General features: G+C 46.7%; 1 protein-coding gene across 2 annotated transcripts in view; it reads right to left on the bottom strand.

Annotated features, from left to right (window-relative positions):
• SACM1L (SAC1 like phosphatidylinositide phosphatase) overlaps nt 1-13,122 on the bottom strand; it is a 168,029-nt gene that overhangs the window by 132,386 nt on the left and 22,521 nt on the right. For both annotated transcript variants that reach the window (XM_040353372.1, XM_040353373.1), the window contains exons 2-3: nt 6,665-6,762; nt 1,085-1,159 (exon numbers count right to left, since the gene is read on the bottom strand). In XM_040353372.1, the coding sequence (XP_040209306.1) occupies nt 1,085-1,159; nt 6,665-6,762 (173 nt within the window). The remainder of the gene's footprint in view (nt 1-1,084; nt 1,160-6,664; nt 6,763-13,122) is intronic.

The raw sequence follows: 13,122 nt of genomic DNA, 5'->3' as shown, positions 1-13,122 counted from the left end.
GGGTTGTATGCTCTGTAATTTAGATTACTAGAATTGTATAATAGTTTCTAATAGTTCTGCGGAATGTGTATTAGTATAAGTGCGAGAAAGGGATATAAGGTTACTTTCAGCTTAGGATTGGTTCAAAAAGGTACAAAGAAAACAAAAAGGAATTGCTAGTTTCATGAAAAACATACGAAATTATTTTTAAAGAAAACACAAGCTGTTGTGACTGAATATATTGGCTTGCCGAGACTTATGCCGCGTACACACGATCATTTTTCGGCATGAAAAAAACGTTGTTTTAAAAAAAATGTAATTTAAAATGATCGTGTGTGTGTGTGGGCTTCACATCATTTTTCGGCTTCTGAAAAACGACCACATGTTTTTTTCGAGCATGCTGCATTTTTTAACGACGTTTTAAACAATGTCGTTTTTCGGGTTGTAAAAAATTATCGTGTGTGGGCTAAAACTACATTGAAAACCCACGCATGCTCAGAAGCAAGTTATGAGACGGGAGCGCTCGTTCTGGTAAAACTACCGTTCGTAATGGAGTAAGCACATTCATCACGCTGTAACAGACAGAAAAGTGCGAAACGTCTTTTACTAACACGGAATCAGCTAAAGCAGCCCCAAGGGTGGCGTCATCCGCATGGAACTTCCCCTTTATAGTGGCGTCGTACGTCACCACGCTTTGCTAGAGCATTTTTAAAAACCGATGGTGTGTGGGCAACGTCGTTTTAATGATGAAGTTGGAAAAACTTTTTTCTACATGCCGAAAAGCATTGTTTTTTTTTTCATGCCGAAAAATGATCGTGTGTACGCGGCATTAGATCTGTCAATTCATACTCTTGCTGGTAAATTTGAATACTACCTTTATATACAGACACAATTTGCACATAATAAAAAAACATTTTATATAAAATAATTCTTGGATATTTAGCATGGTTTCCTATTCCTATATAGTTGACCGACATATAGTTACTATTTTCAAATGTATATTTTGAGGGCTGCTTGGTTTTTGTGGAAACTGCATAAACTACTAACCAGTCTGTTTTATCCCCAAAAAAAATGCAATACGGTTATAAATAAATCAGCAACTTACCAGCAACTAGTCGAATTGTACCTAAAATACCACATATAGGCCTTGTAATTGCTGATGGAGGTATGTCCTTCTTTGCTGCAAAACAAGTACAGTTTTTACAGGCCACGCAATCATTATGTTGCCATCAAACAGCATTCAACCAAAACACTAAATAGTTCTGACACCACAAAATTAAAGGGGTTGTAAAGGAAAAAAAAAAAAAAAAATCCCTAAATGCCTTCCTTTACCTTAGTAAAGTTCTCCTTCACTTACCTCATCCTTCGATATTGCTTTTAAATGTCCTTATTTCTTCTGATAATTCCTCCCTTCCTGTTCTCCTGTTTGTAACTACACACCATAATGCGAGGCTTTCTCCCTGGTGTGGAGAAAGCCTCTTGAAGGGGGAGGGGGTGAGCAGGAGTGTCAGGACACCCACTAACACACAGCTCCTTTCTCTACCTGTAGTAGAGAGTATCCTGACTTGCCTGCTCGCCCCCTCAAGAGGCTTCTCCACACCAGGGAGAAAGCCTTGCATTACTGTGTGGAGTTACAGACAGAAGAACAGGAAGTGAGCATTTCTCAGAAGAAATAAGGACATTTAAAAGCAAAATGAAAGGATGAGGTAAGTGAAGGAGGACTGCACTAGGGTAAAGGAAGCCATTTAGGGGGAAAAAATCCTTTACAACCCCTTTAAGCCCTGTTGGTATGGTTTAAAATAACTTAAAATACAGAGATATTAACTCACATAACCATCACATTTTGTTTTCCACATTTCTTCACAGGTTATCTTAAAGTGGAGTTCCGGCCACAATTTCACTTTTTAAATATAAATACCCCTGTAATACACAAGCTTAATGTATTCTAGTAAAGTTAGTCTGTAAACTAAGGTCAGTTTTGTTAGGTTGTTACAGCATTTAGACACTTTATAAAATAGAAATTGACTGGGGCCATCTTAAGTGTGGGCATCATGAAGCCAGACTGTATGACTTCCTGGATTTCAGCCTTGCAGATCTCGCACATGCTCAGTGCTGCAAAAGCAGTGTCAGATCAGGTTTCAGAACCTGTGCTGTCCAAGTCACCTGATTCCTTGAGACTGGGGAGTGCACAGACTCCTGGAAAGTTACACGCACTACATTCCCAGGAGTCTGTGCGGTGTAGGTTAGGAAGCATTAAGCACCTAAGTGCAGGAAGTGGGAAGATTAACTATTCTGCCTAGCAACAACACTTTGAAGGCATCTAAAAAAAAGGACTAATGACATTTTTTTTTAAAACTACTGATGTAATGTTATATTTATGGGTGGAACTCCACTTTAAGCACAAGCGTGCCTGTTCCAAATTGAGCAAGGTTGGAGGTATTAAAAAAATGCTAAATAAGTGTCTAAGCCAGTGGTTCTCAACACTATCCTCAAGTACTCCCAACAGGCCATGTTTTTGACTTTTTTACTTAGATAAAATAGCGGTCCAAAATACCAAGCCATTGACTGATTTAAAGCACCCTTGTAAGATAGAGGAAAACCAGCAAACATGGCCTGTTTGGGGTACTTAAGGACAGGGTCGAGAACCACTGGTCTAAGCAACCAGTATGTGCAGAAGGGATGTGTGGAGGGTATGATAGCAGGCAGTATGTGCCATAGAAGAATACAACGGATATAATAGTAGACAGTGTGCGTGCGGTAGAGCAGAGCACAAAAGATATGTGACAGAGAGGAGCGCAGAAGATATGATAGAGGACAGAATGTATAGGAGAAGAGTGTGGAGTTTATGACAGCTGACAGATGCAGTATGCGGTTTAGCATTGCCCTGCTGAAATATGCAAGGCCTTCCCTGAAGGCATCATCTGGATAGGAGCATGTGCTGCTCTAAAACCTGGCTATATCTTTAAGCATTGATGATGCCATTCCAGATGTGCAAGCTACCCATCACAGGTGTACTAATGAACTCCCATACCACCAGAGATGCAGACTTTTGAATTGAGTGCTAATGCCAGAAGGCCCCTCTCATTAGTCTGGAGGATGCAGCATCCATGGCTGCCAAAAAGAACGTCAAATTTCGATTTGTCTGACCACAGAACAGTTTTCCACTTTGCAACAGACTATTTAAAGTGGAGGTTCACCCTATAAAAAATTTCTAACACTACATCCAGCCCAGTCCTGCATATAAAATGACACTGACCTTTTTTTTTCTTTGCCGTAGATAGCGTTTAGCCGTGGAATTCACCGCGGCTTCCAGGTAGGGAATCCCGCGGGAGTGGGCGTTCCTATTGTCATGCCAATTGATTGACATGCTAAACGACGGCGCACACAGCGCGTCACGACTTCCCGAAGAAAGCTCGGGTCGGCTCTATTCGGCGCCTGCGCACCGGAGCCGAATAGAGCCGAGCCGACCCGAGCTTCTTTCGGGAAGTCGTGACGCGCTGTGCGCCGTCGTTTAGCATGTCAATCAATTGGCATGACAATAGGAACGCCCACTCCCGCGGGATTCCCTACCCGGAAGCCGCGGTGAATTCCACGGCTAAACGCTATCTACGGCAAAGAAAAAAAAAAGGTCAGTGTCATTTTATATGCAGGACTGGGCTGGATGTAGTGTTAGAAATTTTTTATAGGGTGAACTTGTATATTGTGATGTCATCAGAAACTGTGTTTACAGACAGTGATGAGCAGGGCCCTCCGATTCCTCCTGTATTGAATTGTATTGTAACTGTACTGTCAGCCCTAACGTTGTAAAGCGCTGCACAAACTGTTGGCACTATATAAACCCTGTATAATAATTTTTGGAAGTATTTCTGATTCCATGCAGTAATATCCATCACAGAATCTTGCCTGTTTTTAATGCAGTGTATCTTCTGATGGCCTAAAGATTACACGCATCCAATATTGCATTTCAGACTCGTCCGCAGATTTCGCCAGATTCTCAGATACTTTTGCTATTATGTATTGTCGATGATAATATATTTAAAGTCTTTGCAATTTTATGTTGAACATTATTTTGAAATCATTCAACGATATTTAGATGCAGCTTTTCATATTGGTGAATCTCTGCCCATCTTTACTTCTTAGACACGGACTCTCTAAGATGCTCTTTTTATATCCAGTCATTTAATGTAGATTTTACACAGTGTCCCCAACTTTTTTGGAATTGGGGTTGTACAACACTGAGGGGGGAAAAGCGTACAGAATAGTGAGAGTGTAAAGTTGTTTGCATGCAGGAAGCCTTTGGTACTGCAGACAGGGGACAAGAAGTCCCCTTCTACAAAGAAAAGCTGGGAGAGCTAGCGAAACCCTGAAGGAAAGAGCTCAGAGGGAGATGGAAGTTGAATTGAATAATAAAAAAAATGCTCTTTGTATTTTTAATATTATACAGGAGAGAATATAGAAAGGATAGTTCTAGGTAATGTCACTGCTCGAATGAATCCTGGAAAGATAGGTTTGTGTGCCAAGGGATAAAGACGAAAGATCTTTGGTGTGCTGAAAATGACCCATTCTCATGAGTAGGCAATAGCGCGGCTGCGCTGCGATCTGGTTCCAGTTGTCTTGGAAACAAAGCAGAGTGATACTTGCTGAGATCTAAAGTTATAAGGAAGGTGGAGTGGCGATTTGAAGTTCCTCTAAAAGGAGATATAACATCTATTTTAAGCACTATTGCCTTAAAATAGAGCTGCCATCAGTTGAGGCATCGCGTCATCCCAACTTCCAAAGTCTGGATCTGCCAGCTGCCTTGATTCACAGCAGTCTCAGCGAGCCCCTGATCCTCCTCTCGGGGATCTGTGAAAACCGACCCATCGGCGATGGTGACTCGGTTCTCGGTGCAGAGATAGCGGGAGACAGCTGCAGCATCGGTCTGATGCTGCATCCACAAATATGGTAAGTATGAATAGGAAAAAAAGTAAAAAAAAAAAACACAACATACGTCCTCTATTAAAGCGGGAGTTCACACGAAATTTTTTTTTTAACCTTAGATTGATGCTCATTTTGTCTAGGGGAATCGGGTGTTTTTTTTTTAAATCGAAGCCGTACTTAACGTTTTAAAGATGCATCTTCTCCGCCGCTTCCGGGTATGGTCTTCGGGACTGGGCGTTCCTACTTGATTGACAGTCTTCCGACAGTCGCATCTATCACGTCACGAGTAGCCGAAAGTCGGTGCGGCTCTATACGGCGCCTGCGCACCGACGTTCGGCTACTTTCGGAAAATCGTGACGCGATAGATGTGACCGTCGGAAGCCTGTCAATCAAGTAGGAACGCCCAGTCCCGCAGCCCATACCCGGAAGCGGCGGAGAAGATGCATCTCTAAAACGGTAAGTACGGCTTCGATTTAAAAAAAAAACTACCCAATTCCCCTAGTCAAAATGAGCATGAATCTAAGGTTAAAAATTAACATTTCCGGGTGAACCTCCACTTTAAGTATAACACTCACCAGACCACATTGCCACCCATTCTCAGTATGAGAATGGGTGGCAATGTGGTCTGGTGAGTGTTATACTTAGAGGACGTATTTTTTTTTTCCTATTCATACTTGCCATACTTGTGGGTGCAGCATCAGACCGATGCTGCAGCTGTCTCCCCGCCATCTCTGCACCGAGAACCGAGTCACCATCGACGATGGCTCGGTTTTCACAGATCCCCGAGAGGAGGATCAGGGGCTCGCTGAGACTGCTGTGAATCAAGGCAGCTGGCAGATCCAGACTTTGGAAGTCGGGATGACGCGATGCCTCAAGTGATGGCAGTGACGTCAGCGGAGAGCAGACTTCAGACCTTTCTCCGCTGAAAATGGGTCACAGGAGAGCAAAACGAATTGCACTCCTGTGACCCAGAGCAGAAGCCCAGCCTAAAAAGTTTAGGCTGAACTTCTCCTTTAGACCCCTTTCACACTGGGTCGCCTTGCAAGCGCTAGAACGCTAAAAATATCACCTGCAAAGCGACCTGAAACAGCCTCGAGGGCTTTCACACTGAAGCGGTGCGCTAGCAGGACGGTAAAAAAAAGTCCTGCTAGCTGCATCTTTGGAGCGGTGTGTATACCGCTTATGCCCATTGAAATCAATGGGCACCGCGGCTATCTCGCCGACAAAGCACCTCTGCAGAGGCGCTTCGTGGTGGGTTTTAACCCTTTCCTCGGCCGCTAGCAGGGGGTAAAAGCGGCCAGCTAGCTGGCGAATAGCGCTGCGAAATCGACGCTTTACCGTCGACGCCACCCCAGTGTGAAAGGGGCCTCAAGGGAGAGGGGCTCACAGTATCACTTTGGTGGTGGATTCAAGGAGTTACGGTGGTTAAAAACATTCACACTGCCGTGTGACACTCATACAGACTTACTTTTTTCCGGATTTACTTTCTTGTGAAAATATTCACTGTTTGTTGTTCATATACACATTTTTCCCCCAACAACTAATTTTGTGCACATTTATTTAAAGAAAAAAAAAATTCACTATTTTTGAAAATTTGTTTGCGCTGCTGTGGAATACTGTTGATTGAATACTGGTAAATTGCTTCACTCTTATTTATATGGTTTATGTAGTAAGCAGCGGCACAACTATTATCACCATATTTATTAGGGCCTGTGCACGATGGAAAACATTTATTATTATTTCCTATTGCTAAACTGGTCACTACCTGCCAAAGCAACTTCTGTTGACACTCTGTCAATAGCAAGGACATCCTCTGCTCCATCATCACAAGCTTCCACAAAAAACTTCTCGGGTGTTGTGTGCCTAAAGTTGAAAGCAAAAAAAAAACACCACATAATTAATGAAAAAGAATTATATAAAAAATAGGATTTTTTGTACTCACCGTAAAATCCTTTTCTCTGGAGTCCATGGACGGACACAGCTCCTTAAATCTTGACAAGTGGGTTATGTTCCCTGTTTACAGGAGAGGACTAGGCAGAAACATGTTAAATAGTTAAATACATGTTACATTAACAGAGTTGAACAGCCCCGCCCAGGGGGCGGTCCCTCCAGACATAACCCTCCTCACTGCAGCTTGCAGCCTCAGTTCGTAACAAGCAGTACAAACCTAAAAAGGAGGGGTGGGAGCTGTGTCCGTCCATGGACTCCAGAGAAAAGGATTTTACGGTGAGTACAAAAAATCCTATTTTCTCTTATCGTCCATGGACGGACACAGCTCCTTAAATCTTGACAAGTGGGACGTCCCCAAGCAGTGTCAAAAAACGAGGGGTGGGAAATATATCAGTAAAAACAATTTTAACTTCACCCCAAAACAAGCAGAGCTCCTCAACGGAGGAGGTGCAACTTTAAACAGCCGCCGGCAAAAACTAGCGGCTGAAAAAAACATCATAAGATGCACTCACAGCAACCATGTAAATTCTGGAAAAAGCGTGAACGGACGAGCAAATCGCCGCCTCGCACACCTGTGAGACCGACGCATGATGTCGGAAAAAAAAAAAAAAAAAAAAAAAAAAAACCCAGGAAGCACCAATTGCCCTGGTCGAAAGTGCCGTGACCGGAAAGGGGGGCCCGCCCTTAGGAGCATAGGCCTGTATGACGGCCTGCCCGATCCACCGAGAAATGGTGGTCGACGAGACCGCCAGGCCCTTTTGTGGACCAGACACCGACACAAAAGAGAGTCAGAAGCTCCGAAATGGAGCCGTAGTAGGCTGGTATACCCGCAAAGCGCGTACCACGCCTAAAGTATGAAAGGCCGAAACCTCCTTCGGAAGAAGGGAAGGTCGCGGGCGCACCATCACCTAATCCTTATGGGGGATCAAGCATGGCGGCTTGCAAGACAAGACCGCCAACTCAGAAACCCCTCTAACAGAGGTAAAGGCCACTAAAGGGGCCACCTTCTGAGATAGTGTCAAGAGAAAATCTCTCTGATGTTTCCAAAAGGAAGGTTCCTGAAGAACCGAGAGCACCAGAGTCAAAACTCATGGGGGAAGAGATGGGCCAAGAGGGGAAAGTATATGACAAACCCCTTGCACACAAAAAAAAAAGGGACCCACCAGGGAACGGGCCGCAAAAAGGCCACTAAAAGAACACAGCCAAGGCTGAAATCTGCCCCCAAACGGTGCTTTAAGCAATTTTTAGATCCAATCCAAGCTTTAAAAACAGCAGGACCCTGGACATTGAAAGTACGCCCGTGGACGTCACTCCATCCCTTCGCACCAAGAGAGGTGCGACGGTAGATCCTCCGGAAGAAGACTACGGTGCCCTGTTGAGATGACCGAGTCAGACAGACCCTGGTCACCTAAAGTCTGGTTTCCAATAACCATGTTAAGCAAGTCAGTGACTGTACAACAGGAGGAAGTATGGGACCTTGAGACAGGAACCTCCTGCCCTGGCAATCGCCAGGGTGCCTCCGCTACCAGGCGCCCGATATCAGCGTACCAAGGACGCCGAGAGTAATCTGGAGCGATTAGAATCATCGGGATCTCCTCAGCATCCACTCTGTGGAGCGGCCGAGGAAGCAACTACCATGGAGGAATGGCAAAAAATCACCGATACAGACAACACAGGGCCACCAGCGCGACTGACGCGTCTGTACAAGATCACTAGACCTGGCCACTAACTGACACCCTTGCGGCGGAGACAAGCTGCCAGGAGATCCATGCCATGTGAGGCTCACCTCCTGCAAGGGAGCCGAAACACCCCAAGCACAAAGACCAGTCGCCCTGGTCCAGCATCTGGCGACTCCAGTAGTCTGCCTGCCGGCATACCTGATGGTAGACTGAAGCCACGGCCGTGGCGTTGTCCGGCTGAAACCAGATTGGTCGACCACAAGGAGAAGCATAGCCTGATCGCCTAAAATAGTAGGACAATGAACAGTAGACAGCACCTGGTATTCCCAGGCGGTCTTCCACCAGGCACTAGCCAGGCCTGACCCTGGGTAGCTACCGAGACCAGACACATTCAAGGAGGTGTGGTCATAGGTCCACGCAAGTCCAGCGACTCAGGGCCGACTGGACCCCCCAGTTTTGTGAACCTCCAGGTTCACAACCCGTGAGCTGGCATTCGTCGTAAACACCGACCACTGGAAGGAAGGAACAACTTCCCGGACCGAAGAGTCGGGAATCTCTGTCACCAACTCAGAGAGACTCTGACTAGGTGGCGCACAGGAATCTAATGATTTCAGAGACAAGAGATTTTTACCACCTGGACAGTAGTTCCACTGGAAAACCAGGGTGTGGAACTGGGCATACAGTACCACCTTGAAGGAGGCTACCCACAGACCCTGAACCAGCAGGCGCCCGGAGAGAAGACCGATTGCGTGATGCCAATACCTTCTCCGCAGACTGAAGAGTCTGCAATTTCTCCAGGGGAAGAAGGACCTTTGCCACTGAGGAGTCTGGATCAACACTAGATACTCCAACGCTGAGTCGGAACCTAGCATGCCCATAATTTGAACCCTGGGTCGCACACATGTAGGGCAGGCTTGCTGCCACTGAGCTACACTTTCTGGCCTAAACGTTTAACATCCACCCGAATCTTCGGAGGGTCTGAATGGGAATAACCCATCCACTAGGTCGGAGACAGAAGCTGCTCTCAGAAGAAAGTCGTCAAAGTAGCCAATGAGGCAAAGCCTCGCTGTCCCAACAAAATTCAAATAAGTGCGAGCTCCTAGCTGAAAACCCATGGTGCTGACGCCAGATCAAAAGGGAGGGCCACAGGCTGACAGAGACCCTTCTCTCATCACGAAGCACAGAAAAAAACACTGTGACATGTGCAAAACGGGACATGCATGTATGCGTCCCTGATGTCCGAGGACGTCAGGACATCCCCCGGATGAAGCGCAGCTACCACCGAACAAATGGATTCCATGCGGAACTACCCGACGTTCACAAAGGTATTTAGGGCCTGAGGCCCATAGAAAACCCCAAAACTCTCGTCCTGCAGGAAAGGTAAAATTACCTTGCAGCTTAGCAAATCCCACACTGCCCAAGGCAGACCGACGTGCCGGGAGGGGAAGACACAAGGACAGAACTTTGTTCTGTGGATAGGAGGAAACCCTATCTAGTACTCCGAAGAGACCACCTCGCAGACCCACTAGTCGGAGAGCAGGGAGGTTTCACTGAATTGTGAACCTGCAAGCCGCCCCTCCCACCTAGAGACAGGGAGGGAAGGCTATATACATTGGCAGGATTTGGGTGCCGGCGTGATCGGCTTATGCACCCAGGGACAGATTAGTCCCCCAGCTGGGCCTTTGACGGCCTGGGAGGGTTGCCCCTAAATAATACACACACATAGTGTGTATGTATATTATGTAGGTGTATGCACACATGTCTTTGGAGGAAACCGGAGTACCCGGAGGAAACCCACACAGACACAGGGAGCGACAATGCAAGCTCCAGGCAGATTGGCGTCAGTGTGCAGATTTGAACCAATGACTCTTTTGCTGCCAAGTAATGGAGTTAAGCACTACACCACCGTGTGCATAAAACCATTCTGAAACAGACGCCCTGGATAATAAGGGCGCAGCATTCAATGAAGCATCACAGACCTATATGAGGCCCTGGACCAGCTGGTCCGCTAGGCTAATAACCTCAGGAGAGAGTCGGTGCTCCTCCACTGTCTGGTGCAAAATGCTCACTCTGTGAGTTGTATACAGCACTAGGGGTCAGGACTACTCCAAGATGGCCGCCGAGCGTTCAAAACGCGGCCACAGGAAAAAGGCCAGCACAATGTAAGCTGCGCCATAGCGTGGCTACGACAAAATGGGCGCCAATGGGAGTTTTCAATGTAATTGAAAAATCTCCCAAAAAAATAGCGCCAGCGACCACTGAGACCCCAGTGTAGTGGCCACAATAGGCCGCAAGCCAGACCCCAGCATGGTAAACATGGAACGGGTCAGTACTTCGGATCTTCTATCAGTCAGATCCATACAAGTAGGGGTTCCCGCCCGGCGGTGAGGGACTACAAAAGCCCTCAGTGGCTTTTCTCATTCCGCATCTCAGAAATTATCAAAGAAGGGCACAGAAGGAAAAAACCTACACAGCGGTCTGATTTGTGTGATCCAAAAAAGACCGAGCCCTCAGCGGAAACCCAGCTGCACTATGCAGCTTAGGAGAGTCCCTTGCAGCAGTAAAAAGCGCACCCATAAATGCCTTATTCTGCCTTTTTTTTTTTTTTTTTTTTTTTTTAACTAGGTACCTAAGTCCATGGCTCCATAACAGAGCATTCCCCAGGGGATAACGGGGGAAGGGGGCACTATTTTACCGCCCGCCCGCAGTCCACCCCCACCCTGGCACAAACTGTGTCCAGGACTAACAATAAAAACTCTGTGGGAATCCCAGGTGCTAACACCTGCTGCCACCACCAGCATGTGGGGAAGGACCCAGATACTGACTCCAATATTTACATATAGTGTGTATTATAATATGCACACCTGTCCATACAAATAGACAAAAGCTCCTAGAGCCCTATTCAGGGCCTCTCACCCACTTGCTGCGCTGACCAGGGGTAACCAGGGGACTCCCTCAGGAGGAGACTGCACAGTGCCTGTGAGGAAAAGAACCGTGAGGTAACTTTTGCAGGGACCTGTGTTTAAACAGGAAAAGCCTCATAGGGCTGTTTTATTTAAGGACAAGTCACAGATACAGCATAAAAAGCAAAACCATTACAGGTGTCACCAATCAGTCAGCGTCTGCTGAAGTATAATCATAAACATCTGTGCTCATCACAGGGCTTTTTACCTCACAGGAAAGCCCAATACAAAAAAGAAAAAACACAGGCCAGATAACAGTCCTCTCAGGAAGGCCCCCTCCCCCCTGACAGCGGCAATGTTAGCAATGCAGCAAGGGAAAGGAGCAGGGAAGTAAGGGGAAGGGACCCCCGAACCCCAGGAATGCCCAGCTGTACCAACCCACCGAAGCAGGAGGGACTGTACTTACCCGTCCGAGCGAGGACTCGCTGACGCATTCCTGACAGACCTACAACCGCAATGGAGGTAGCTGTCGGCCCGGTCCACTGTGATTGAGACAACACCACAGCTCAGTCATATGTGGACCTCGGAGCAAAGCTCACCGGCCACCTCAGGAGTCATGAGGTATGGCGTGGCAGACCAAGCCTCTTTGCAAAGGTGTGCCCACGCTTGCTGGTCGGACTGAGTAGACTACAAGGATCTATAATATCCAGCCTGTCTCTCAGCCAACAGTTGAAAGAAGATTCTTCAAGAAAAAGTAAAGTAAAATAAAATAAAATTTCTCCTCAGGGCGCTGGGCCCAAAGGGAGCCATACGTCCTTCTCCTTTGCTAGGCAGAACGAAACTGAGGCTGCAAGCTGCAGTGAGGAGGGTTATGTCTGGAGGGACCGCCCCCTGGGCGGGGCTGTTCAACTCTGTTAATGTAACATGTATTTAACTATTTAACATGTTTCTGCCTAGTCCTCTCCTGTAAACAGGGAACATAACCCACTTGTCAAGATTTAAGGAGCTGTGTCCGTCCATGGACGATAAGAGAAAAGGTAATTTAGCAAAAGCAGTATACAAGAACACAATGGTACAATTTTGGTTTACTTCTGGACTAAAGTTCAAATCCCACTTGGAACAGCTTGGCTTCCAATGGCTAAACAAAAGTCTTCTAAAGGGAATGCATAACTTATACATTAATTACTACAGTAGCCCTTTTAACATTGTCAGAAATTGACCATCAGTGGTAAAGACAGACAGGATTTAATTTTATTCTCAGGGAGAAGGATATTTAATGCTGCCTATGTACCTGTTGGGAAATCCCACATGTTCCATCTACAGTATTACAGTAAAACCTTGGTTTGAGAATGCAGGGGGGCGTGGCCAAGACCGGCATGTGAGAAGACGTGTGTCTCACAGCTCCTCCGCAGCACCCGGTATTGATCCTCTCCCAGCAGCGATCCGACGGTTCTGAACGGCTGTTCAGCTGGCTACTCACCCGGTCACCCTCCCGGTCCACCCGCCGGCTCTCTGCACCCGCGGAATGGCTAAAAAAAAAGGAAGATTGTCCGGCACTCGAAATCCAAGATGGCGCCGCCGCGGCCCAGGCTCTCCGCACTCCACGAGGCGCTGACAGGCCCAAGGGGGAGACCAGCAAAAAGGCAGCAAAGACGCAGGGTAAGGATTACCCGAGAGACATGACCTTCTAC

This window comes from Rana temporaria, chromosome 5, assembly GCF_905171775.1.
Source record: "Rana temporaria chromosome 5, aRanTem1.1, whole genome shotgun sequence".
NCBI classification, from domain to species: Eukaryota; Metazoa; Chordata; class Amphibia; order Anura; family Ranidae; genus Rana; species Rana temporaria.
This window is presented reverse-complemented; position numbering and strand designations above follow the sequence as displayed.